Source organism: Chlorocebus sabaeus, chromosome 1 (assembly GCF_047675955.1).
Source record: "Chlorocebus sabaeus isolate Y175 chromosome 1, mChlSab1.0.hap1, whole genome shotgun sequence".
Classification (NCBI taxonomy): Eukaryota; Metazoa; Chordata; class Mammalia; order Primates; family Cercopithecidae; genus Chlorocebus; species Chlorocebus sabaeus.
Genome location: NC_132904.1, coordinates 21,566,747 through 21,594,175, shown reverse-complemented (window position 1 = coordinate 21,594,175; position 27,429 = coordinate 21,566,747). Strand labels below are relative to the sequence as shown.

The 27,429-nt window shown below is 46.5% G+C and overlaps 1 protein-coding gene across 8 annotated transcripts; it reads left to right on the top strand.

The window, feature by feature from the left end:
* The first annotated feature begins 368 nt into the window (after window positions 1–368).
* Window positions 369–27,429, top strand: LOC103237152 (uncharacterized). Of its 8 annotated transcripts, XR_012093289.1 has the most exons (4): window positions 369–1,470; window positions 5,640–5,821; window positions 23,622–26,526; window positions 26,683–27,429. XR_012093289.1 is itself a non-coding variant. In XM_037999501.2 (2 exons), the coding sequence occupies exons 1-2, from the start codon at window positions 1,025–1,027 to the stop codon at window positions 3,258–3,260; spliced, it is 612 nt and encodes a 203-aa protein (XP_037855429.1). In that variant the 5' UTR covers window positions 393–1,024; the 3' UTR covers window positions 3,261–3,395. The 8 variants fall into 8 exon arrangements, 1 of the variants encoding a protein (XP_037855429.1); XR_012093288.1 differs by having other exon boundaries at window positions 386–1,470; window positions 23,622–27,429; XR_012093284.1 differs by lacking the exons at window positions 23,622–26,526; window positions 26,683–27,429 and adding an exon at window positions 5,930–6,706 and having other exon boundaries at window positions 386–1,470.

The following is a 27,429-nucleotide window of genomic DNA, read 5'->3' as shown; positions in this document are numbered from 1 at the left end:
CACATCAGAGTCCATGTCATCTCTGCTACCTTCCACCAGTGCTTTGCACAAGGCATGGAACACAGGAGGCCCTCAAAAACGGGAATGAATAAATGGCCAGAGAATCCTAAAGCTCTGCCCTGTCCTTTCCTCCCCAAGGAGTGTAGCCCTCTCCTGAGGCTCTTTGCACATAAAGCCCTGTCTTCAAGGTGACATTAGGTGACAAAATCAACTCAAGTCAAAAAACAAGTTGCTAACCTGTATGAAACAGCTATCCTAACACGAATTCTGAGACGACAGTGTGGCATGGAGGGTACTACCACATGGCTTTCTGAAGGATGTCCTGAAATTTCTAATGTTGCAGGCAACCAGATTCAACATCTCCATTAGGAGGGACCTGGGGAACTGAGCTATCTGCCCAGACTTCTCCTTAGAGGCGGATGGATCTTGTCTGCAAGGCAGTTTTGAAGCTTCCCCAGGTCATGCACCTACATAGCGTGTACTGCCTGAGCCTATCAGCACAGAGCTTAGAAGTCCAGCCCTGCAGCCTCTCTCCTGGTGAGACCTCAGCCCACGCGACTGCTGCCTGGAAGAGGGCCACAGGTCTGTCTCCCAACCCCAGGCTGGAGGAGGGATGAAGCGCCTCTCACACAGTCCCTCTGTCAGAGGAGTGAGCAGATACCCTCTAGCGCAGTGTGGAATCACCGCGGGGCACGCTGCGGCTGAGTAGTCTTGCTTTTCATAATATTTATTTTCTCACCCTACCTCTCTCTCTGTGTCCTGCCTTATCTTGGACCCTACGTCAGGAGCACTGCATCCCAGGGGAGGGAGCCCCAAGGCCAAGCCTTGCTGCCCAGTTACCAGGGACAGCGAGTGCGTCTTCTGGGTGCTAAGTGGAACCAAACCACAAGATTTACCCCGGGGGAGGACACGTGCTGGGTGATCTACACGGAAAGGGTGGAAATGAGCTAGTGTTTGGGCTCCATCTTCTCCTGCACAATTCCTGTTTGTTTTTCCACTGCCCTGTTCCAAGAAGGGGTACAGGATGGGGTTGTGTGGACAGTGTGTCTGCAGCCCCACTACGGCCCTCCATGTCAGCACCCAGGTGAACAAGGGAGGCGCAGCTGTCAAGGCCCAGCAGAAGACATGGGCGCTTTCCATGCCTCCAGAACAACCAGGTGCAGGATGGAGACACAGGACTGAATGGCGGAGCGGAGAGGGGCATCGCAGGGCACAGAGGCTGGGCCGGGAGCGACCTGCCTCTGGGAAGCCGGGCAGGGTGGGGGAGGGGGCAGGTAAGTGTGTTGCCTGGCAACCCGGCAGACCCGCGGGTGGACAAGCTCAAGGGGCAGCCAGGTGCCACCCGCCCCCCACCCCCGCCCCACCCCCGAGCACACGCTGCGGAATTCTGCCAGCACGAAGCACAGTCACGAGCGCAGCCGGAGCAGTTGAGCGGGCAGGACACCGCCAGCGCCGGGAGAACACGCGCGCGTAGGTGGATGGCGGGAGGGTCCTCACAGCCAGCCTCACCCACCTCCCCCCGCCAACCTTCATCCCGTATCCTGGCTTCTCCTTGCCCTAAATCTAGGGGAACAAAAACCCGGGGCGTCTGGGACAGCCTCTGGAGAGACTAGGGAGGGGGCTTCCCCGGGCAGGGGGCATTGCGCAGCCCCGGGCGCCCGCCACTCCGGCCTAAGGCTGCCTCCTCCCCACCTTCCTTCTCGTCCCCCGCCCCCGCGCCCTTCTCTTCCCCCAGCTCCGGTTCCCTGGGCTCCAAGGCTCCGCCCCCGCGCGGGAGCTCTCACAGCGGAGGCGGCGCGCAGCAGCGCGGGGGCAGTGAAGACGCCGGGCGGGGCTGGGCGGCACGGGGAGGGAGCGGGCGGGGCGGGGCCGAGCTGCTACGTAAGCCGCCGCGAGAGGGGATCCTGGGCGCAGGCCCCGCCCCCTCACGTGCCTAGGGCGCAGGGCCTCGTGCCGCCCGCGTGACTTGCGGGTCCGGCGGTGCCGCCGCCTGTGCCTCTGCCCGACTGCCACGCGTGGGAGGGAGGCCGTGGCGCTGGGGGCGACTGGCATGTGGCGGCTGCAGGAAAGTCTTCCTCAGTGGCCGCGTCCCTGTCCTAGGCCTTGGTACCCTGGCCGTTCTCCGCTCGGGACTTGGGGGTGGTGAGCGGGGGTGCGGGGGTGCAGAGCTCTGTGCCCGCCTGGATTTGAGAAAAGGAGGTCTCCCTTCCCTACCCCATCTGCCCCTGCACTCCACGCATGGGAGGAGGAGGCAGGGTAAGGGGGCTCTTCCCCAAGAGATGAGTTTGTTCAAATTTAAACCTAAGTTTGGGAAGGAGGTGCGGAAGAGTTTTTGAAATTGAGGGGTGGAGTCCCCACAGCGGTCCGTTCAGCCTCCATTACTATGCCTGTGACCTTTGGATCAGGAGCCCTGTTTTACTGCAACCTGGGCCCAGCCCAGCACCCAGCTGAGGGCATGAGCAAGAATCCAGCGTCCTTTATGGTTCCTTGGTGGGTGCCTTACTGATTCCCTCAGCCTCCCATTTCCCCTTCTAGAAATGGCAGGCAGAGCATTTGGAAAGAAGCAGTGAGGGGTGGAGACCACGAGACAGGCCAAGCACCAAAGTGGGTGTCCCCAGCAAGAGAATAGAAGGAAACCCATTATTTGTGCCTTTGCAATGTGTCCTTAAGTGACCCATTTGCTTGCAAGGTGTCAGGTGATGAGGTAGTCCACAAAGCCTGTTGCTGTCTGCAAACGTGTGTCTCTGCTAGTTGTTATTTCCAATAGCTGGCGAAATTGAAACCGCCTTTGCAGAAATTATAATAAAATTATTACAGTGAAGGGCATCTGACCTAACCAACTCTATCTTGCTTGTAACCTCCAAGCTGTCCTTTGTTCATTCCTGGGCGTAGGCTGAACTAACTTTGGGAGGAACTTACCGTTTCACTTTGTAACAAAGATAACAGTCCTTTCACAATACAGACCCCCCGGGTCTTGCCTAGGGACTAGACTGCCTTTGTAGTAATAACAAATTAGCCATAGGATTAGAAATTACCGTTTAGGAGTCATGTAGCTGGAGGTCACAAGATTCTAAGTCTCCCCAATTGTTCCTAGGGATAACATCACTATTAGAAAATCTGGGATTGGTGCTGAAGATATTTCAGACCCTGCAGTTGATGGATCAGCTGGCGTCACCCAGATTGATAAACTGGCTGTCTGGTCCTGTGGCCCTTACCAAGGAACCTGCTTAGCACAAGAGGACAACTTCGAGGCCCTGTGATTTTGTCTCTGACCAAACCAGTCAGCACTCCCCACTCCCTGGCCCTCTACCCATCAAATTATCCTTCAAAAACCCTAGTCTGGAATTTTCAGGGAGACTGATTTGAGTAATAATAAAACTCTGGTCTCCCGATCAGCCAGCTCTGTGTGACTTAAACTTTATTGCAATTCCCCCGTTGATAAATCTGTTCTATCTGGGAAATGGGTAAAATGAACCTATTGGGCAATTACAAAATGGGGGTGGGGGGCTGCCTGGGACAAGCACTCCAGAATAGAAGCCCCTGAAGTAAACCCTCTCCATGAAAAGCCATATATGGTGTGGCAGACAGCCTGGATTAGGGAGCTGGGGGAGCCACCCGCCAACCAAATACGGAGCACTGGGGGAGGGTCAAGGTGTGAGGCAGACTGGGGAGGACAAGGAATCCGATGGAATCTGACCCAGGCCATTCCCTGTCTCCCTGAGGGGAATCAGAGGGTTGGTGCTTTTACAGGGATCCTATTCCCAAGGCAAGGGTTTTTCCCCTTAGGATAGTTCTAAGGAAGGCAACACCTAAGTGTGTTCAGTGCTGGGATGGCCAGGAAGTGGAGTAATAGGAAGAGAGCTGGAGGCAGGAAGTGGGTCCCTTTGGCTTTGTGTCTGGATTTCAGTGTATCTGGACAAGTGCCTTTCTACCCTTGGCTTTCCAAACTCACTTATGAGGAATGAGAATAGTCAGTTTAATGGCTATTGAGTGCCTGACACTGTGGAGAGAACAAAGGGAGTGCCAGGTAATGTGCCTGACTGACAGAAATTTCTGTCTCGTGGGAGAAGGCCTATGTTCTGGAAATACTTAACAAAATGTCAGTGGGTCTGTGAGGTTAAGAGCCAACATGAGCAGTGTAGACAAGAGCTTTGATAGAAAGGAGAGAGTGATAGAGACCAAGGAGCTAAAGAAGGGGGAAGATCTGGATAAATGGAGAGGAGCTTTGGGTGCTGAGAACTGCATGAGCAAAGGCAGGAGGGAGTGTTTCTGGCCAGCCTGCTGGTCAGGAAGAACGCTGGTTTGGCTGGAACAAAGGGTGCAAGATCAGAGAAGGCCAAAGATCTGCTTGACGAATGAGTCTACTGAGGCCCAAAGCACAGGCTTCGAGGTTCCCATTCAGCCCCAATTGCCCAGAACTTTGTAAAGCTCAGTGCTGATCATGTGAAACCATCCTCAGAAACATGCAGTGGCTCTCCGTTGCCCAAATGCTATCATGGCACACGAGGCCCATGATGATTTATCCTAAACCTACCTGGTCAGCTTGATTCCTGTTCTACGCTTTCAGGCCCACCATATCCACAGAATTACCTCTGGGCCCTGAATGTGCCCTCTACTTTCCCTCTTCTTTGCCTTCAATTGCATGCTTTTTCCTTTCTTTGGAAAGTTCTCTCCTCCCTCACCATTTCTGCCCACTCATCCTTGAAAACACAGCTCAAGTGCCAGCTCATCCCCCAGCCAGATGTAATTTTCATCTGAGTTTCCACAACATCGTGTACTCTATCTTGGCACCTCACGTTCCACGTTGTGTTATGGATATGCAGAGACATCATCCTTCAAAGTAGATACTGCTAATTGGACCACTTCTCACCACCTCCATCACTGTCAGCCTGTTCCAAGCCGCCATCATCTCTTGTCTGGACTGCTGGGATGGCCTCCTGATCAGCCCCATTGTTTCCTTCTCACCCTCTTTAGTCACTTCTCTCCAGAGCAGCAGAGTGATCCTTTTAAAACATAGACCATGTCACTCTTCTGCTCAAAACCCTACAATGGTTTCTCATCACATTCAGATGTTATTCAAGACTTAGTATGAATGTCAAGACCTACGTTATCTGGCCCTGTCTACCTCTCAAACACCTACCACCCCCTGCTTTGCTCACTAAGCTCTGGTCACTCTGTCCTTCTTCCTATTTCCGCACTATTCCAAGCTTATTTCTTCCTCAGAGTCTATGCACTTGCTGGAGTGCATTTCTCTTAGAATTTACACGGCTCACTCCCTCACTTCATTCCTGTCTCGGGTCAAATATTTTCTCAGAGAAGCATTCCCTGACTACCTTATCTAGAATATGTCTTCTACCAGACACTCTCCACTCCCTTTTTCTTTAGAGCCATTACCACTGTCTGAACCATATTATGCTAATTTGGTTGCCTGTCACTACCATAAGAAGTTAAGCTTTGTGATGTCAGGAACTCCTGTCTTGTTCACTGATGTAGAACCTTCCTTGCACTTAGTAGGTACTCAGTTTTATAAAGGAATACATTCTTTGAGGGCAAGCACCATGTTTTTTACATTTGAGTCCCCTTCTCCAAGTCCTAGTTTCTTACACATAAGTCCACTCAAATGCTTGTCTGAATTTCAGATTCTTCAGCGAACACCCCCAGCTGCTTTTCCTCCATTAATGTGACTATACCTGTTTAAAAGACATCAGGAAATGGTCTTTACCTATCCTGTCACCTCCAGAGACGACTCAGTCTTCATCACATTGATCCCTGGCAAGTACCAGATCACAGCTTCTCCAGTTGTGGATCTCAAGCCATTAAGGTATTGTGACTTACATTTTTTGATGACATAAAACAAATGAGGAAACAGCAGAGTGCATTGCAGGTTTTAAGGGTAACTGTTACTTTTTTCCACTGTGGGTATCATCAGGTCATGATATAAAATGAACATCTGGCCAGGCGCGGTGGCTCACGCTTGTAATCCCAGCGCTTTTCGAGGCTGAGGCGGGTGGATCACCTGAGGTCAGGAGTTCAAGACCAGCCTGGCCAACGTGGCAAAACCCCATCTCTACTAAAAATACAAAAAGTAGCCAGGCATCGTGGCGAGTACCTGTAATCCCAGCTACTTGGGAGGCTGAGGCAGGAGAACCACTTGAACCCGGGAGGCAGAGGTTGCAGTGAGCCAAGATCGCACCACTGCACTCCAGCCTGGGTGACGAGTGAAACTCCATCTCAAAAAAATAATAATAAAAATAAAAAATAAAATGAACATCTTATTCTTGGCCATTGTCTAAAAACTTTGAAAGTTCTAGATGTCCCATAGATAGTCATTTTATAGAATACAGACTAATACTCTTAATGTTAATATTTAAATAGCTAGCATTTATTGCAGGTTATTTTTTGTGCTGGGCACCTGTGGTACACTGTTTCACATACATTATCTCATACAGTCCTCATGACAGTTCCAAGAGGAGGGTCTTATTATAATTCTTATTATTTTCATTTAACAGAGGAGGAAACTGAGGCTTAGAGAAATTAAGTAATTTGCCCATGATCACAAAGCTGATAAACAACTAAGCGGAAGGCCCACTTTCTTTACCTGCTAGTCAGCAATCTCTCCAGCAGCATCTACTCTTCAATTTCATGTTCTGAACTGGAAAAGCCCCCCCAGCCTTGTTTTATGTCAATAAACACTACTTACCCAGCATTCTGATGGGAGTGTTTTGTTTGTTTGTTTTTGGTTTCGGTTGCCAGTAGGCACCACTGAGGCAAGTGGCTGTCATGCTGTTAAGAGTTCCACAGACCTAGAGGGTTTGGGAATCACTGGTCTCGATGTATTCACGCTAGTCCAGAACTTGCAGAGGCCTGGAACTGCAGCTGCTCAGGGGCCACCTGACAGGAGCTGTGGTTTTCACAGAAGGACACAGCCATAGACAGCCCATCGCTTGGCAGGGAGGAAGGTGGGGAATAAATAAGCCGCCATGCCTTCCTCCCATCTTTGGATTTCCCTCTCAGGGCCCCCATTGGCTGAACCAGGGATCAGGAGAGTCTTAATGCAGTCCCTAGAGGTCAACCTCTCAGAACAGAGTGGAGTGAGTGCAGAGTGGATCTGGAGGGTAAATGCACAGCCCCCTGCTTACCATCCTCAGCACCAGTGCAGATTAACACCAATTCCCAAGCCTTTGAATGCCAAGCCTTGGCTGCCGCAGTACCTCACAGCTCACGACAACTCTCACCTCTCCCTTGAGGACAGCATCTGAACGGGCCATGTGGGGCATTGTGCAGGCTTGGGCCACACTGCAAGCCCCTCCTTTGGCCCTGTCTTTAGTCACTGGGCTGCCAAGTGAGGAAAACCAGGCCAGAAAAAGAACCAGCCCCCCTCATCCACCTAGGCATTTGCAGCTCTGCCAGCACTTGGGCATCTTGTCCGTGATCTAATCATGGATGAGGTCAGGGGGGTTTTATACAGTCTAGGGATTTGACTGTGAATGGCAGAAATTGCTTCCTGCCAGGATTTTGCATGCTTCCAAGCTGAAACCTCCTGGAGCAAGGAAGCAGGGCAGTGTGTGTGTGTGTGTGTGTGTGTGTGTGTGTGTGTGTGTCAGGGGAGGGGGCAGAATGAAGGCATGTTCTGAAGGCATGTTCCTGCTCTTCATACTTACCCAGCCTTTACAGGCGAATGTGTGACTGCAGTTGTGGCTAAAATATGAATGAATGTGGTGGTGTGCAGGTGCATGAATGACTGTAAGTTTCTGTGAATGAATGTATTTGTGATGAAGAGTGCATGGGAGCCCTTGCAAGCTGGGGTAGTGGTTTGCAGGTGCCTGGCTGGCTGACTGGAAGCATCTACTGATCAGTATCTTTACCAAAGTCTATGAGTGTTGGGTTGAGGGGGGAGGAGGGGAATACTCTGTTTCCTCACAGCACCTCCCTTTTGCTGCTGCCACTGCTGCGTAGCAGCATGAACCATTGGCAATTGCCTTGTCCTCCCTGAAGCCCCAGAGAAGAAAGTCGGGGGAAAGACAAGCGAAAACATGTGGTCAGTCTGTCGTCAGTTGAAGGCTCCTCCAGGAACCAGGAATTGTCCTTAGATAAACTCTAGTCACAGAGCCTCCTGACTAGCCTGTGGAGCTGAACAAGGGGCAGATGAGTGGTAGCTCAGGTTAGATTTTCTCTGACCTCTACTCCCCTGACCTACTAGCCTGGTCAGGCAGAATTATTCATATTCTGTGCTTATCTGAAATGTTGAGATTAATAAGACCATCTTCTCTTCTGTCTCCCAACCAGATTTGAGGGAATGAAAGGAGGCGCCGCATTCTTTTAGGAAGTGGTGATAAGCAAAAATGATTGGGTAGTTACCAGTTGAAAACCTGATTTCATGAGCATATCAAAAAAAAAAAAATTAAGGGCCACTTAATTTGAAATCGTATGATTTAAATCCATTTTGGGCTCCTCTTCTCCCCCACTGAAGGTCCCCCATAGCTTTTGCCATCCAAGTGGCCTCTGTGAGGGCCCCTATACCCGATGGCCCCAATTAGTCTGCTCATTAACAGTCTCAGCAGAGACCAAAGACTGAATAGGTCAGAGAAACCAAATTCTTCTATCATCCTGAGGCCCAAGTGAACCTATCTGAGGAGGGCAAGTGAGGGAGGGAGAGCTGAGAAGCAAGAAATGTGGGAAATGAAGACTTTGCAAAACTATTGTAAACTGCCTCCTCTGAAAATAGAAAACTCCAACATTCCCCAACCACTCCCTCTCCAACAAATACTTTGAAAGTGGCAAATCTCACCCACTTTGCTTCCGTGGGGAGGCACTCTGTATTCACATATATAATCCATAGGTATTTATAAAAATGTATAATTGTGAAATGGACCAGTGAAAACTGTATTGTTAGCTAAGTGAAGAGGGCAGTTGCCCCCCCATAAAAGGCAGATGTTTAAATAAATGCAGATTTTAATAATACAATATCATTATCAGATTTCATACTTAGGTCCCCCAGATGAAACCTAAGCCTGTTTTGGTGGGCTGCTGTGCCTTTCCTGCCAAGCAGCTACAAGAAGGAAGGAACATCCCAGAACCCTTGCTTATGAATGCCCTGTCTCCGCTGAGTTTGAATGTACCAGTGCTTCATGTTTGTATGAATGGGGGTTGCATGTGCTGGTCAGAAGCCATGTGAGACACATGGGGGGTGGGGGAATTATGGCTTTAACAAATGAATTGGAAAAAATGAAACGGAATGTGTGAATGGCATAAATGGAGCCCACGGCACCTTCTCTTTTTTATTACCGACCACCACAATAGGGCCCACCTGTTTCATTAAAATTAATTCCTGGCTTTGCAAATATCAATAGATCAATATCTGTACTTGTGTTCCACCCTTCACTGGGACCGGACTGCTAAAAACAGAGAGCTGCAACACAAAAGATACCGCAGTCAGCTCAAGCAGGGGGTTATTTTTAGATCAGAAAAAAGAAGGGAAAGAAAAAAAAAACACAGAGGCAGTTCTGGGTTTTGCAATCTAATTTGGTCCCTTTTCTTAAGGAAAAAAAAAAAAATCCCATCAATGGCATTTTCCATACAATCTGATTTCTATTTGGCTCCTAGAAAAAGAAGAAGAGATCTAGGGCTGAAAATTCTGGAGTTTTATGGCTGATTCCAGCTAGTATCCTTTCTTCACCAGGCTCCAACTGAATTAATTTGATACTATTTTTGAAAGTCAGTGTTTCTAAGGGAGACCTAATGACGCACTGACGTCAATGCAGGTCAATAGCACACACTGCTGGAACTGGGCGTGCTACACTGAGCCAGGGCTGGAGCCTTTTCAAACAGCCCCAACTCTGCAAATATCCCAGCTTTGCAGGGGGAAAAAAGCCAGGGTTTTGTAAGCATTGAGACCCCCACCATTTTTCCCGAACACCTTCAAATTTGATGCATGCTTTTTAGATGCAAAAAAAGAAAGAAGAAAATCCAAACAGATATAATCAGACGCACTGCAGTGCAAAAAAAAAAAAAAAAAAAAAAAAAAAAAAAAATCATACCTGTCAAAGGAACCGTATGTAATCCGCACACACACACACATTTCACATTTACGTTCAGAATGCAATACATATCATTAGGGTCTGTCTATAAATAGACCCGAGCGCGTGTGCATCGGGACTTAGTCCCAAACGGGGTTTTTAAACGTGGGAGATGAGTTCTTTGCTCTGATCAGTTACTCAGAAGGTGCCTGAATGTGTGGGGGTGGGAGCGTGGGAGGGGGCTGCCTCCTCTTTCTCCTCCTTCCTTTTGGCTCTCCCCCTCCTTTCTTCTCCCTCCCTCCCTCTCCCCTCACCTCCCCTCTCCTCTCCCTCTATTCCTCTCTCATTTCCTCTTTCTTTCTCTTCTTCTCCCTCTCTCCTTCAGCATCCCCCGACCCTCTTTTTCTCTCTCCCCCTCCCTCTCTTTCTTCCCTCTCACCCCCTCCCTCTCTCCCCCACCCTCTCTCTTCTCTCTCTCCCTCCAAGTCTGGCACTGAACGAGAACTGTTTTGCTTTGCTCCGGGAAGAGTGCAGACACATAACGTGAAATCCCGAGCTTTTTGCGTGGTGCATTTAAAATGCTTCCTTATTTATATTACCCTCATTCCCTCACCACCCCCCACCCCCTCACCAGTCCTTCCAAATTTCCCTAGAAATCTATGTAAAGCATGCGGAGGGGAAAACATTTGCACAAAAAGTGAAGGAGCTCGCCAAGGTAGGTTATACCATGCACTGTCTTGTGTTTGGCTTTTGCAAAGTTTATGATGTCAGTTGGTGAATGTTTGGAGGAGTAGATTTGTATGACTGACCATGATTACTGTCTTTTGCATTGAACAATTATCTTTGTACAAATTGCCTAGACTTCTTGGGCAGGCTTTCCTGGGGTCTTGTGTGTGTGGTTTTTGCAGGAGGCAAGCCAGCTGGAAGACAGTCCTCTGTTGTTAAGCTGGGGAGGGGGTGCCGTCTTGGCTTCCCCCACCCTAGTGTTCTGTGGTTTGGGGGTGGAGGGTGGAGGGTGGAGGGGTATTCTGTAGCGGGCATGTGCTTCTGCCACTTGGCCGTATGTTGGATTGATTCTCATTCACTGAGTGTCTTAATTCTTGTAATTATTTTGCACATGAAAATTTAGTTCCAAAAAGGCTTCATGAAGTCAGAGCAAAGTGGGGAGAGTCGGGGAGATAAAGAATCAGGGTATGGTGGTGGTGATGGGAGTGGTAACATGTCTTGCATAGAGAACTTAATCTTCTCCCCACTATTTGGAGAAAATGCTAAGTCTTTAGTGGGTGTAAGTAAAATAATTTTTGTTTAAAACCTTATTTGTGGGTAAAATGAAATTTAAAATAAATGTTTCCATTGCAAGAGCAAAAACTGCTACAGCTCACAACCACCTGTAGAGGGAAATCTTTATGCATGATATCTTAAGGGCTGGTTGTATAGAGGAAAACCGCCTGAAAAGGCTCCTGACAAAGTTTGCAGCAGGAAAAACAAGAGAGGCTGGGCCCTGCAGGGTGAAGAGTTAAAGCTGGGGGCGGCAGAGAAGGAGGGAACGGCTGGAGCTCAGCCAGGGTCTGTCGGTCTGGGGACCTACAGGGTTGGCCTTCCTGCTTTGAGGGGCTGGTGTTGTAACAGAGGCAGCCTGAGGTGGAGAAGCTAAGTGGGGCGGGGGCTTGCAGAATATTTGTGTGTCATGGGAGGAGGGGCGTTCTGTGAGGTCAGGGATTGTGTGGTGCCTGGGGCCATGTGACGACAGGGAGGTCACAAGCTGGTTTCTCCGTTGGGTTCTGGTCCTCCCAGCTCCTCCCTGCTGCTGCACAAAGCGAGGTGGTTATCAACAAGTGTTTCTCCTGAGAAGATTAGTTTTGACAGGGACTTCAAGGGGTTTTTTAATCTGGGTAAATCCACCAGGGCTTTATTGTGTGTAGCAAAGAGAATCATTCTTTGTTAGGAAGGAGCTTGGGGAAGAGAGGTGGAGGGATGGAGAGAGGGGGCTTTTGAACATCAGCCATTAGACCTTGGGGGCCAGAGTTCAAATCCCCCAGAGGGCTGAAAAGGTTGAAAAGGTATCGTTATCCCTTCTCCCACCCCTGCATCTTTCACCCTGAGCTTTACGTTTAATGGGGAAAATCCAGTGCCTGGTGTTGGCCAAACCTCATCAATGGGAATTCCATGTGTCTGAGAGCAGGATTTTTTTTCATGGAGGGAAGCAGGCAGCACTCTCAGCTGTAGTACTGTAAATTTTTTCCCCCTGCAAATGATCTTCTAGGAAAGCTGAATCACCTCCACTCTGAAAAGCAGCCACTTCTGGGAGGTGGAACACAGGGGGAGGAGGGAATACCCCCTCCTCCATGGTCCTTAAATATCCATGTGGGGGCACTACTTGAATGTCTGGTTCAGATGAACCCGGAAATATGACGAGGGTTCTTTGGACTGGGCTGGTAGTTAAGAAGACCACCTGAGCGGGAATGTAATTCTGAAGGAGTAAGGTAGTGGCTTTTTCTTTTGTGCTGGGGGTGCGGGGGTGGAGAGGTGCAGCTGGCTGGGTCATCAAATTAACATGAGAAGGGAATCCTTTCCAGCAGGGAAGTAGGAGATTTGGGGAGGGTGCTTGGAAGATAGAATCAGCATGCCATTGCCACCCCCGACCCCAAATAACCAAAAGGCAAGGAGTAGGCATAGAAATGGGAATGCAATGTGGGTATAGACTGTGATTAAGCCTACTGTTGCTATGAAGTGCTGTCTCACTAAATAAAGCAGAGAGGATAGTGGCTCATTCCCTGGATCTGCTGGTGTGAAGTAAAACCAGGCCAGCTGACCTGACACCCACTGTCCACATCACGGAAGGTCCTGCTCCAAGAAGGGGGATGGAGAGTCTTCCACAGCCCAAAAAGCATCAGGTTTCTTTGTGTTGCACTTCTCAGAAGGAAATTGTTTCTGTTTTTTGCTTAAGTCAACAAGTGTTTGTCTCTCTTTGGTGTAAAGGTTGTGGGGGAAGTGGTTACAAGAAAAAAAAAATCTGGTCCTGGAATTATAGCCATCTGCTCTCCATAGTCCTCCAAGACCGTCAGTATCTCTCTTTACTCTGAGCTGTGGTTTTCTGGGGACCAAGTTCCAGAAGGATAGCACCTAAAAAGTATTTCATGTCCATCAGCCTTCCCCCCGGAGATCCATGGAAAGACCGCCTCCCTCAGGTTCTAGCAGGTGCCCAGGCACGTGTCACATGCAGACATGTATGTGCAGTGTACATGCACACATACTTGCAAAGACCACAACAATATGTATGTGAGTACCCAGGGTTCTCTCCACATGGGAGCCCATGAGAGCCTATGTCGGCTCATGAGCCACAAACACAAGGAAACAGACCTTCTTCCTGTCTGTCAAGTCTGAAGATGCCAGTTGAGACATGCCTCATCCAGTTTAGGGGTGGACCTGATGTCCCTGAGTGTATGTGGTGAACCTGAATTTGCCTTGGGTTTCCTCATATTCATTCAGGAGTGTCAGTTGCCCCTTCACGCGACGTTGGAGAGCGTTTCGGCAAGCAGGTGTCTACTCATTTATGGCAAGAATGAAGTCCAACTTTTATCTTCATCACCTTGGATGAGCCCTGGCGCTTGCCCTGTTTCTCAAAAGAAACCTAGGGGCAGGGGCAGAGCCGGTTATAAAATTCATGGGGCCTGGCACAAAATGAACATGTAGGGCCCCTTGTCAAAAGCAGGAAGAAAGTGCCTAAATATAATGCCTTTGTCTTTCTTCCACAATCTATCTCTAGAATCATCATGGTGGTTTTTTATTTGCTCTTTTTTATGTGGTGCTAAATAAAAATAAAAATTTTAAGTTTTTAGCATGAATTTTACTATTCATCACATATGAATAATACATTCATATTATGTGATGCCAGTTGTAAATGTAAACACAAGAGCATTTAACTCATTTGTAGAATCATCAAAATTACACAATTCACATTTCATAGGTCGTATATGCATAGGTATTTCATTCGTACCAAAACAGTGGAGATGCTGACAAAATGTACTCCACTGTTTTTATTTCACTTCTTGATACAAGCGCTTTGTACCAGCACTCTCCACCTTCAGCTTGCTGTTGAGAAATAGGTATGGATTGCTGTATCTTCACCTTTCCTTCTGCGTCATCATTTTCAGCATGGGTGTTTGGCAAATACAGGGAAGGAACATAAGTAAGAAATGCTACTCTAGGGTCCCTTAGTCATTAGTGTTTCTTAGAACTCCATTGCCTTCCTTCTGCATTTGAAGCAGCTGGTTCAAACAGAAAGCATGACCTCTGGGCACTGTCCGTGTCCCCATCTGCGTAGTCATAGGCTTACTTTCCATTCTACTTACCCTGAGTCTCGCTGAGCTCCCACTGGAATTCTGTACTCCTGGGCTACTGCCAGCATTGTGGGGGCAGGAACGATGGATGGGCACACACATTCTCTATTATCCCATAGACTTCACTTACAAAACACAGGTTCAAAGACATAATTTTCAAGAATTTCAAGCAATAACAGTAGAATCTTAAACCAAGCATGGAGCCCTTCTGAGCCTAGGGCCCTGCAGCTACATAAGTTGCACCTTCCTGAAGTTAATCCAGGTGGGAGGAAGTAAGAAGTAACCTAGACCTCAGGCTGAGAGCCCTATTACTCATCTTCCTTCATCAAGCGAATAATTGTATCTGCAGCAAAAAAACAAACAAACAAACAAAAAAAACTTCAACAACCTCCATTTTTGACCCATTGGGACTTTCTTCTCCTCTAACCAAGTCCCACTGTGTGAAAATTCACCACTTCCTGGTGACGCTGTCACACCTTTGAGGGGAGAATTCATCTGCTGATCTCTTCATCGAAGCCTTGGCTTAGCGCCCAAGCCTTGCAGATGAAGTATTGGTTCCAATCTGCACCCATCACTTTCAAGCTTGGTTCCATCCAGCAGATACCCTGACTAATCTGTACTTAGGTTTCACCACCTAAAAGTAATAAAATATACTTGTCTTGATTCATGAATAATTGTGCTAATTATTTAGTGCTTCTTCTTGTTTATCTCAAAACTGCTCTGAGGTCTGCCCAGGGGTCTCCTGGTCCAGGATGACAAGTTCTCAGATATTACTTTGACAATAAATTCAATTGATGTTGTTGTGGAAGAAGCAGGGCTTGGTGCTTAAAGGGTCAAGGGGAAGATGGGCCTACATTCCTGATGGACCCAATAAAAAGAGTATTTTTCCTTCCTTCATCAACTGCCTTTTGCTCCTCACCTACTAGGGAGCAAAGCTAGAGGGCATCTTAGAGATGTGAGGTGGACTAGTTTGTAAATAAAATAGCATTAAAAACACATCCAACCTAGAGAATGAAGACTATTGACCTTCCATCGTTGGTTCAGGGACTTTGAGAGTTTTTGAGAGCTTTGTTTTTCAGACTTAATACAGCTTTCCTTTCTAGCCTGGTCCTTCAGGTGACACCAACACCCTTTTGAGAAATATTTAGCTTGGTCTAGGCTACTGAGAGTACCTAGGAAAAAAAAAAAAAAAAGAATTATTATTCTTGTTTATTATTTTATAAAACCTTTACTAGACTTGGAGTTGCTGCAGCGACAGTCCAGTTAGTGGACTGGAAGACTAATCAATGAATAATTATTGACTGTTTACAAATGAGCCTAGCACGGTGTTTGACCCATGGTGGGTGTTTAATAAATGTTAGCTGACTCAGAGTGTGTCTCATCGTGGCACTATGTGATAGTGAAAGAGCTATGAAGTTGGCATCAAACCACATAGGTTCAAGCAACCATGTGGCTGTATGCTCTTGGGCAAATTATTTACCTTCTTCGTAATCTGCTTATCATACCTAAACAATGGGAGTATTCACATTATAATAGCTACCCCACACAGTTGTTTTGAGAATGAAATCAGAAGTGAGTTGGCTCATTTTAAAGCACTCTAGATACGTAAGTGATACATGTGTTTGTGTATATGTATGTGCACAAAGGCAGATATTAAATTTATTTTTAAATCCTGCCTTCCTCTCTTTCCCATCTCACTCAGCAATAGAAGTAGGCATAGGTCTCTGATAGGCTGGATGGCATCCTGAGTACAGCATAACTGTGGACAGTTCAGGCTTTGCAGCCAAGAAGGCCTGCATTCAACTCTTAGCTCCTATATTTGGTTGGTTATGTGACTTTTGAAAAGCTATTTAAACTCTCTTAGCCTCAGTTTCTTGACACTTAAAATGGGTACCTACCTCAGAAAGTTATTGTGGCGATTGAGTTGATATTTGCAAGGCTTGGCACAGTGCCTGGCACATACTAAATGTCTATCACTTTTATTTTTTATGATTATTTTAGCTATTATACCTTTGGCCCAGGGAAGCATCAGAAAAATGACTTGGGAACATCTTCTTATGAGGCATGGTGTGGGATGGCATTTCTACCATATGCTTTTTCTTGCTTGGGTAGATTCTTCCTTTTCTGAAGTTAGCAGAGACCTCTTAGACTCTTCCACATACACAAGGACTTCCCTTGGGAGATCTGGGTAAAGTCTATCTTCCCTATACTCTACTGAAAGCCATTGGCCCTACCAAGCAAGGGACAGGCCTAAGCAACTTCTCTGGAGCTTTCACTTCAACTAGGAACTCAACTCTTTTGTCTCAGAAGTTCCCAACCCTTAAAGAGAGGGCATTCAGGTAAGGAGAAAGGGACTCAGTCAATGCTTAGCACAGGTCTGGACCTCAAGTGTGGGTGAGAGAAGATCATCTGCATTTGACTCACAGAAGCCTAGAGGCAAGACTCAAGTGTTCCCTCAGCTGAAGTAGATGTTCCAAGTCCTCCTTGAGTGCGGTGAGAGCCCCTCAGTGATTCTCTGGAGGCAGGTATCACTATCTACTCCTCACCCAGGTCTTGTGTTGCAATGACCTCATCTCATAGTGGAAGACTGAAGAAAGTAACCCCTTACCTAGTCCCTACGGACTTATTAAAATTGGGAACTCAATACAAACTTCTGTATGGCCCATTATGGAAGGTCATACACTAGATTCTCAGGATCCAGCAATAACTAAAACACAGATGCTGCTTGCCATTGTAGCACTCGTACTCCAGAGGTGAGAGAGGCTTTTAACAGTCCACATTCTCCTTTTGGTAGGACCCTTACCAATCCTGGGCTGTTATGCAATGATAAAGCCCTTGCCTGAACAATAAGCCACCATAGGCTTCTGTTTCCTGTTCCAAACTTACCTGCCCGATGTCCCATTCTGTTAAGAATCCTTTCATCCAGGAGTTGATGTGAGTGTGTTAATTGGTGTGGAAGTACCAGTTGGGAAAGAACAACTTCTGTCTATTAAGATCCAGATTTTGGCCAGGCACAGTGGCTCACCACTGTAATCCTAGCACCTTGGGAGGCCAAGGTGGGAGGATCACTTGAGTCCAGGAGTTCGAGACCAGCCTGGTCAACAAGGCAAGAACTCATCTCTACTAATTTTTTTTTTAATTAGTCAGGCATGGTGATGCATGCCTGTAGACCCAACTACTCTGGAGGCTGAGGCAGGAGGATGGCTTGAGCCTGGGAATTCAAGCTTGCAGTGAGCTATGATTGTGCCACTGGTCTCCAACATGGGTGACAGAGCAAGACCCTGTCTTTAAAAAAAAAAAAAAAGATCCAGAGTTTTCGTCCCAGTGGTCATTAGTAATATTTAGTGAGAAGAACAGCCTTCTTTTATGTTTTACTGCAATTCGTTCTTTTTTTTTTTTTTTTTAAGAGACGGGGTCTTGCTCTGTCACCCAGGCTAGCATGCAATGGTACAATCATCGCTCACTACAACCTCAAAAGATAGGTGCGCGTCACCAGGCCTGGCTATTTTTATTTTTTGCTATGTTGTCCAGGCTATTCTCAAGCTCCTAGACTGAAGTGATCCTCCTGCGTTGGCCTCCCAAAGTGCTGGGATTACAAGTGTGCACCACTGTGCCTGGCCCAATTCATTCCATTAGGAGTCCATGGGCTGATTATGATAGAATGCATGGGCCCTAGAACTATAGGACTTACCCTGACCACCACATCTTGAGTATTAAGAACCAGAGAGCCAGAGAAGACCTGCTCTGCAGGGAGTAGCCTCATCCTAGCCTCAGGTCTGGGGCAGGAGTGAGGATCCCAATTCACTACAAAGGTTATTTGCTTCTACATCTCTATATTTGCATAGATTTAGAAAACAACAGTAGTTTAGGGAGATGATATAAGGGACAAGGGAAGATCAAAATAGCCACTTCCTTCCCTGAAAACTCCAACTTTAGCCACTTCTCCAAAGCTAGAGAGTTTTTCCTACTCTACGTTAACTTGCTAGTTTCTAAGCTCTCGGATTTTTAAAAGCTTAATCATCTATATCATGCAAGTTTCAGCATGATGAAGGCTGGTCACTGCTGAGAGGTTGATGCATTCCCACCAGGGCTTGGAAGCAAATTGGACCCCAAATCCCTAACCAGAATGAACCTTTCATATGCATGAGCCCCACATCCTATCAAAACATTAACAATTCTCTAGTTACAATCCAGATCAAAGTTGTGTTTGACTTGTAATTTAACATACTCTCTTAAACCAATTGGAACCCATATATTTGCTAATACTGGTGGCCCAGAGCAGCAAGTTATTCCATGAATGAAAACATTTGGTAATAGCTCTAGAGATGAGGGATGAGGATGAGAGGACAGTCCAGAGGACAGGCCAGAATGGGTTGTCTTTCTTCTTTTTTTTTTTTCCTTTTTTTTTTTTTTTTTTGAGACAGAGTCTTACTCTGTCGCCGAGGCTGGAGGGCAGTGGCACTGTGTCGGTCACTGCAACCTCCGTCTCCTGGGTTCAAGCAATTCTCCTGCCTTAGCCTCCTGAGTAGCTGGGATTACAGGCACCCATCACCACGCATGGCTAGTTTTTATATTTTTAGTAGAGGACGGGGTTTGACCATGTTGGCCAGGCTGGTCTTGAACTCCTGACCTCAGGTGATCTGCCCGCCTTGGCCTCCCAAAATGCTGGGATTACAGGCGTGAGCCACCACGCCCGACGAGTCTTTCTTCTTATAGTCAGTGGTCATAAGGCCCTTCGAGGAAGTGGCACCTTCATGTTTTCTCCTACATGTAATCAGAAGTCCACCTTCTCACTGAACAGCTTCCCTCCATTGACCTCAGGAAGTGGAGGATGAATAGGAGCAGCCAAGCTAATTAGGGGATTGAAGGCAGGGTCTTTGTCATCTATGATTAAGGAGAGGTGAGTCCTGTGATGTGAGCTATACAGCCTCTGCCTCCCCTAGCTGGTCCAAACTCCAGTGAGTCAACACTGACCCTTAACCAGAGGTGGGTGAACAGAGCCTAGCACAGTTACAATAAGGGTAGATGGAGTGACGGCTTGTAGCTACTGAGAAAATCCATTACTTACCCTCAGATTATTCTTAATGGCAGTTCCTGAAAACTCTCTTTTCCTTTAAGGTATAGGACCTAAAGAATTCTACTCTTAAATTAGGTGTCCCGGCTGTCAGTCTTATAGCTAATTCCCAAATTATGAGAGTCCAATGCATTTTCCAAATATGTAATGACTCCCTTTTGTTCTATGTGGATTTGAAAGGTATCTGAGATCATCTTAGAAAATGAAAAAGAGGTAAAATGCTTCATCCTAGAGGTAATTTTTTCCTCCTCAGACAGGTTGCACTTGCCCTGTGGAAATGAGACAATGAATGAGAAGGAACACCAGATGCTTCTTCCATCGGTCCTGATTGGGACTTAACAAGGTGTGCCCCACTGCTCAGGTTCCCCTCACCCTTTGAAACTTCTCTCAATGTTGAATGGAACTCCACTTCTGTCTGTTCTGGAGAACCCAGCCAGGGCCTGAAGAGGGAATGCTCTGTATTTCTGAATACCAGCTTCTACACTTAACAGCTATGTTTGACTTTAGACAAGTTATTTAACCTCTCTAAGCCTCAGTTTTTCAACTTGAATGTGGAAATTGTAATAGGGACTGTTTCATTGAGTTGTCATTAGGGTTGAGTGGGATGATGTATACATACCTCGTTGCACAGTACCTGAGATTAATAAATATGGGGTTCATTAAATATTAGCTATTGTTACTCTTGATATCTTGCCAGCAGAAAAGGGGTGAGGAGCTCTCATCAAATATTTTTAACCTTCCTGAATGGCAAGTCTTCGTCTTTTTCTGGGTTCCTTCTGAGCTATGTATCATCCTGTAAGTAGGTGAACACAGAGCCTCTTGGGTACCTAACAAGAAGCCAGGCCACTGCTAATCAAAATCAGGCAGTGAGTAAATGTTAATTGTAAGAAAGACCAGGAAGATCTCCCGTCATCTCTTGGGGCTTTTACTATTGGATTGATTAACTGTGAGCCAGACATTTTTTTTTTTTTTTTTTTGAGATGGACTCTCACTCTGTCGCCCAGGCTGGAGTGTAGTGCAGTGGTGCAATCTCGGCTCACTGCAACCTGCTCCTCCCGGGTTCAAGACATTCTCCTGCCTCAGCCTCCGGAGTAGCTGTGACTACAGGTGCACGCTGCCACACCCGGCTAATTTTTGTATTTTTATTAGAGACGGGGTTTCACCATATTGGTCAGGCTGGTCTTGAACTCCTGACCTCATGATCCACCTGCCTCGGCCTCCCAAAGTGCTGGGATTACAGGCGTGAGCCACCGTGCCCAGCCCCCAGAACATTTAAAATAATAATAAGATCTGTGCCCCGACACGTCAGCCAACTAGTTAACCTGAGGAATTTCAGCAGGGAAAGGGCTGCAGAAAAACTTGGTTCAGAGCTTCAGTAGAATCCATCTTGCTCCCTTTTTGACAGTCACATTAGGTCTTTTGTCTGAGAAGGATTCCGTGTCCGTCACTTAGTTTATCAGAGAATGTGTTTTTAAAGGCTCCTGCGAGCAGGCAAGAACGATTTCCCTCATCCTGTTGCTGTTAAGTGGGATATACAACCATTCTGATGCAAATCTTTTTTGGGAGAGGAAGGTTATCCAGGCTCCATGACTCTTCTATAAAAAGTTTAGGTCCTTTAATGGCTGTGACTCTAGATATTTGTGGGAAGAGAATGACTGAAAAACTAGAACACATTCAAAATCCAAGGGCCAGAAAAATTTCAAGCTCCAGCCTCAGCCTCAGATCTCCGGGGACCAGCCCCATAAGAACCATCCATTCTAGTCCAACTTGCAAATGGAGCCCAAGAGTTGAACCTCGTCATGGGACTCAAGATGTCTCTAAAGTTCAAAAACACCTGGATTATCTGAAAGTGGAACTGGGTCCAGGTCCTGTGCTGAGGTCTTCAGTTTTCTCTAAGTAAAAGGTTTCTAGTGGAGAAAAAGCCTGTGGCCTCTGGGCAGAGATTTGTTCTATAGAGAAACGAAGGAAATGTGCAATAGAGAACAGTTTTGCTCTGGAGCTCCCTCTACTGGCTCTTTGATAGAGATCCATCGCAGTTATTCCGTCCTGCCCTCTGGGTATTAATTTAAAGCATCCGAGCATCCTGGCACCTTGAAGCAAGGAGAAAAGGTGTCCTGAGGTGCCAAGGAAGATGAAACTGCAGATACTGGCTTCTTCTGCCTCCTTTACAATTTTATCTAATGTTTTGGGGGTGCCAAGATAGTACTAAGCGTTGTGTGTGCATTATTTCATTTAATACTCACCATAAACCTGCATTTTACAAATGAGGCAGCTGAGACCTGAAGAGATTAAATAAGGTCCTGGCATCACCATAGACTAGTAGACCTCCTTAGTGACCCTCATCGTTCTTATTACTCTCCTGAGTGACAACTCAAGAGAAGCAAGAGTCAACGGACAATGTGAGGTTGGAAGTGGCACTTGCTCTCGTCACCTAATATAAAGAGGCTCTGAGATTGCACCATAAACTTCCTAGGTCCTACAGAATTTCAGCCCTGTTTGTTTTTTAATTATTTTATTTTATTTTATTTTATTTTATTTTATTTATTTCAGATGGAGTCTCACTCTGTTGCCCAGGCTGGAGTGTGCAGTGGTGCGATCTTGGCTCACTGCAAACTCTGCCTCCTGGTTTCAAGCAATCTTCCCACTTCAGCCTCCCCAGTAGTTAGGATTACAGACGTGCACCATCACACCTGGTTAATTTTTTCTGTATTTTTAGTAGAGAACGGGTTTCACCATGTTGGCCAGGCTGGTCTTGATCTCCTGACCTTAAGTGATCCACCCGCCTCAGCCTCCCAAAGTGGTGCTAGGATTACAGGTGTGAGCCACTGCACCCAGCCTCCTGTTTTGTTTTTTAATTCGTCCCTCAAGGCAATTAATTACATGGCAAAGCTTTGTCCAATCTGCACTCTCACTGTGATGCCCAGGTTGAAGAAAGCAGGGAACTACCATAGTGACTGAGAAGAGTTTCCATGACAGAAGTGAGGCCTTTTAAAATTTGTGGAACATGTTCACACCTACTTTTAAAATAAAATTCCATGAGATAGGTAGGGCAGATAGTAGCCCATACATTTTACAGGTTGGGAATTTAAGATACTGAGTGCCTAGTTCCAGGTTTTGTTTAGGGGCAAATGGCAGAATCAAGGCCAGAATTGTCACTTTCAGCTTAAGTCCTGACTTTTTGGTTGGTGTTGGTTGGAACTCAGAGCCTAGCATGGGGTTTTAGTTACATAAAATAAAGACTGTGAAGCTACCTTCCTGTTTTACATCCAGATCCTTTCCTGAGTCTCTCTGTTTTGGGCTGATTCATAATTGAGCTTCCTTGATATTGAGCCATTTGGGAATTGGGAATGACATAAGCCACTCATCTTATTACTGTTGGTCTCTCACCAGGTCCACATTTTAGAGATATCTAGGTCCCTGAGAGAATCCCAAATATTATTTCAGTTCTCCAGTAGCTCATGAAGCTGTAAATATTTCACCTCACCCAGGAGAATCAAAGCATTTTCACATTGGTTCTTATTGGGGAGTTGAGATATGGGTAAGTAATAGGAGTCCCATTCCTGCTTTGCCTGGGGTTTGGGTCTCCAATTTCACTGTCAGTGTCTCTTTAAATCTACACAGTGGGACAGTGGCTACACCAGACATTACTCAGCTCCCACCCCTGACTCAAGATCTTCCACTAGCTGCCCCTTCCCCTAAAAACAGAGTGATGTTATAATGGTATCAGAATGGCACCTGTTGATAACAACACAGAGATTACAAGAGCAGATTCTGCAGTGCCTCCTGAGCAATTGGTTGTCATTGTCCTAAACAGAACAGCTAGGTTAAAAAGATTTATCCATAATGTAACCTCCTGGACCTCAGCTATGGGTGGAAGCAACACTTTCTGGTTTGACCTCCTAAGACCACAAACTCCACTTTGCCAGAAAAGTGACTTCTTAATGAATAGTCTGTTCAGACCGGCCAATTTGGAGTGTATCCATATTTCGCCACCTGCTGGTAAGACTGATCATCCCCTGGTCCAACTGTAGCTTTGAGCATTTGCGCCCGTGTTGCCCTCACCCCCAGGAAAGCCAAAATGGTCCCACCGAAGAAGGGGAGGGGAGAGCCTGGAACTGAACACTCACAGGGAATTATGAGTGATGGATGTGGATTGCTGACACCATGTCCCTTTCCTCTTGCTTGTTGTAGGAGCGTCAACGACCAAGAGGAGACCAGATGAGTTTTCAAAGCAGTCCTCACACACCCAGGACACACCTCATCCTTTGCCTCGTGCTTTCTGCAATGTTGCTGTTCATGTTCATCTTCCTATTAACATTTGCCATAATAACCCCTTATTGACCACCATCATTCCTCCATCCACCACCCACTCAGCTCCTTCTCTGAGGTGCCCTCTAATGGGCAGTGACTTTGGTCTCTATTTGGCAAATTATGTTCAGGTGGTTAACATTAATTTCTCTTTCTCCTATTCCTCCCTCGTGCTAGACTTAGTCCAACACTCAGCCCCCTGTCAGGAAAACCATAGCAAATCCTACTTTCTGCCAAAATGAAGTTACAAGACACTTTTCCAGAGCAGTCACACTCAATGAAGGGACCCAGGGTATATCTGAGTGTGATGTAATTGAAACCACATGGAAAGACTAGAAATACCAGATACAGTGAAAGAGCTTACTCAAGACTGGACTAAGATTTAGAATGTAGTGGAGCTAGGGAGGAGAAAGAGAAAGATCCTCAGAAGTGGATTGTCTCTGAATACAGGATGAAATCATCTAGATTTTTTTCTCCAATTAAATTTGTATTTCATTCAACCACATTGCAATGGCTTCATACTGGGCATTTTCATTTGAGACCCAAGGCTTTTCTTCATGGGTCCTGAGCCACAGGTTCCTGGATGGTGAGGTAAGTGGCATTTGCCTGCACTGTCTAAGGTGATTTGTAGTGCTTTGATAAACCCTGTGCTGATGAGTCAGATCCACCCTGTTACGCCCTAAGATTTGTCCTCTATTGGTCCCTCTTTACCCAAATGCTCTTCAGGGATCCCAGCCCAGACGTAGATGTTAGTCCAGCCTCACAATGTTAATTTAGACCTCTATAAAACCAAAACAGATCCTGACGATTGACCAAACCAGAATTTGTTGACGTCATAGTAATCTCTTTCTCAAAGACAATCATTACTACAAAAAGTGTAGCTCTCTGAAAACCCACCATATGTAGAAGGTGTATTTACTCCCCTCCCTTTTTCTTTCTACTTTTATAGGTAAGCTAGCACTGATGGAAGATACCAGGTTTTCAAATGTGAGCTGAAGGTCTCTCTTCTCATGACAAGATTCAGATCCAATTCATTATTTAACTAATAACCTTTCCAATAAGTATAAAAAATCTTGCCTATCCAGCAGATATGTTAGTCCATTATTTCTCTATGCCTCACAGCCTATACTTATTGGACTAGGAATTAAAGAAATACAATCCCCATTCTTTACTCTTGGCCTACCAGATACAGTGATCCAAGCTTAGTAGATCAGCAGCTAATTGCAAGGTTGCTTTAATAAAGTGAATGAATAAAAAGTTCTGCTAATTCAGACCTACCCAATACCCATGAATTTGTGATTGAGCTATCTCTCGACCTGCTGAATTCAGGAAGATAAACAACTGTCCTTCAACCATAAGGTTAAGGCTGAATGCATGCAGGTATCTCTAAGCATGCTTCAGATTGTTCTTTTTTCTCTGTGGCCATGCTTTCCAACCCCTGACACCCTTCTATTCAGCCTCTGCTAAGCTCAAGTGTACTGGAATCCTGATACCTGCCCCAGCCTCAGCCCCCTATCATGTGCTTGCTTTGGCTCCCCTGTCTTTGCTGAGATCCTCACCATGAAACCAACTCTAGATATCCCTGAGTGACTCTCTAGGTTCTCATTCTTCCAAATGTGCCTTTTATCAGCAAGGCATGGGAAAATCTATCATCTGGTTCTCCAAGGTGTCCAGCAGTTAGAATGGCTGAGAGAACAAGGGCATTTGAGTTTGCCCATGGATAATGGGGTTGTGCGAAAAGCAGATGTTGTCTCAACTGTTCTGAAGTTGAACAATGTAACTACTTTCAGGTGAATAGACTGTTGAGACTATTTTGAGTTGTTGATGGCAACCAAAAAAAGTGGGGGAAGGGGTGGAATTCCAGCCACTTTCCTCCAGCAACCAGTGGTCCTTAAAACTTTCACCCTCAAATCTCCAAATATGCTGGCTTCTAAGAAGTGCTTCCCAAGACCGAATATACCTCTTGATCAGGGTAAGTGATGAAAATGTGTATTTAACAGGGGGAGGGGATCTTGAAATAGCCTGAATTATGCATGCTGTGGCCTATCTACCCCCACTGTGATAATGGCTCAGCCTATAAAGTTTTCAGAATCAGAAAAATGATCAGAGATGCTAGTTTCTAAAGGAGCGTTGGAGGACTAGGATAACTAGCTAACTCAAGGTGCATGTAGACTTTCTGCTGTTCTTACTTTAGGACAGCTATCTTGGAAGACTGGACCAGGGAGTTCCTAATTCTTCCCTAGCACCATCTCAGGGGCATCCTCGGTGTGAGTGGAAACATGCTTGGATGCAGCAGCCTGAATGAATCTCAAGTTCACTGCATGTCCACCACAAACTGGTTGGTTTCAGACAAATTCCTTGAGTTTTGGATGGGACTGAACCAGCTACGGCTTTCCTTGAAATAGGATGGAGGGGTCTCTTCTCAGAGACAGATAGCGTTGTTCAGGGGGCATCTGTTGGCTAACAGGTTCCTTAGGAGGAATAGATCAGTCTCGTTATTCAGAAAATGTCTGAGAAAGTCCCAGACACCTCCAACTCCACATGATGGGGGATAGACCTGGAATATTAAAGACCAGAGATTGGAATCGAGGCAACATGATAGAGTGGTGTGGCATGAGTGTTGGAGCCATACAGATATGAATTTGATCTGATCCTTAGTTTTGTAATTTCAAGCTCCAAGACTTTCGGAAAAGTGACTTAAACGTTATGGTCTCCATTTCCTTAGCTTTCAAATGGGAAAAGTAACAACTGTTTTGGGAGTGATTCCTATGCTCAACAAGCCTAAGGGGTAGGTACCATTATCATAATGACACACAGACAATTGCCTTAAGGATTAAATAAACCTTCTTATGTAAAAGTGTCTGGCACAGTGTCCGGCACAGTGTCTGGCATATAGTTGAAGCTGAAAAACTATTGGTTTCTTATCTCTCCCTCTTTTCCTTAGGCCAAAATAGTTCTGCTCTCTGATGAAGACACCTTTAGGAAAAGAGGAATCCCTTTCCTAGACTTCCTCCCTGAGGGACTTCCCTTGGTTGATATCCTGGGAGCTGGACTGTTTTTCCTTCTCCAAATCCAGTACCTTACCTGCTGGCATTTTTCGTGGTGCTTGAGGAGGAGACAGTCGATGCAGGCAGGACGTTTCTGGGCTTCGCTCACCCTGAAAGAGAGGAGACTCAATTCTTTTCAAGGGCTTCGTGACAAGCAGCCTACTCCCACAAGCCCTCTGGGGGAGCATCAGGGGGAACGAGTCCTCTTCATGCTTGGGATGCCCTGTAATGAGTTGGCAATGCAGAAGGCGGTTTTCACCTTGGACAGGTTCCACATCAGTCTATTCATTCGCAGGGTCTTTAGCTTGACTGCTCAGACAGGAATTGGGCACCACAGCCCTTAGCACAGGATGATAAGACAGCTCAGGAAGCCAAGGTCACCAGCTCCAGCCCAGACATCCTCCAAAGGACCTGACTGAGGAGTAGGGGAAATGGAGATGCTAGCTATGGAGGTCTAACTTTCTGCAGATGTTTCTGCGGAGCTTCCAAGCCGCTCTCGCTGTCTTGATTACTGGATCGAGACAGAAACCAGGCAGAGAGGCGCCCTCTTCTGGGAGGGAGGAGCAGAGACATTGAATCCACCAGGAAGCCGGCGTTACACTAGCATAATTTTGGCTGCTGCCCTTAAAGTTCTGATGTGTATT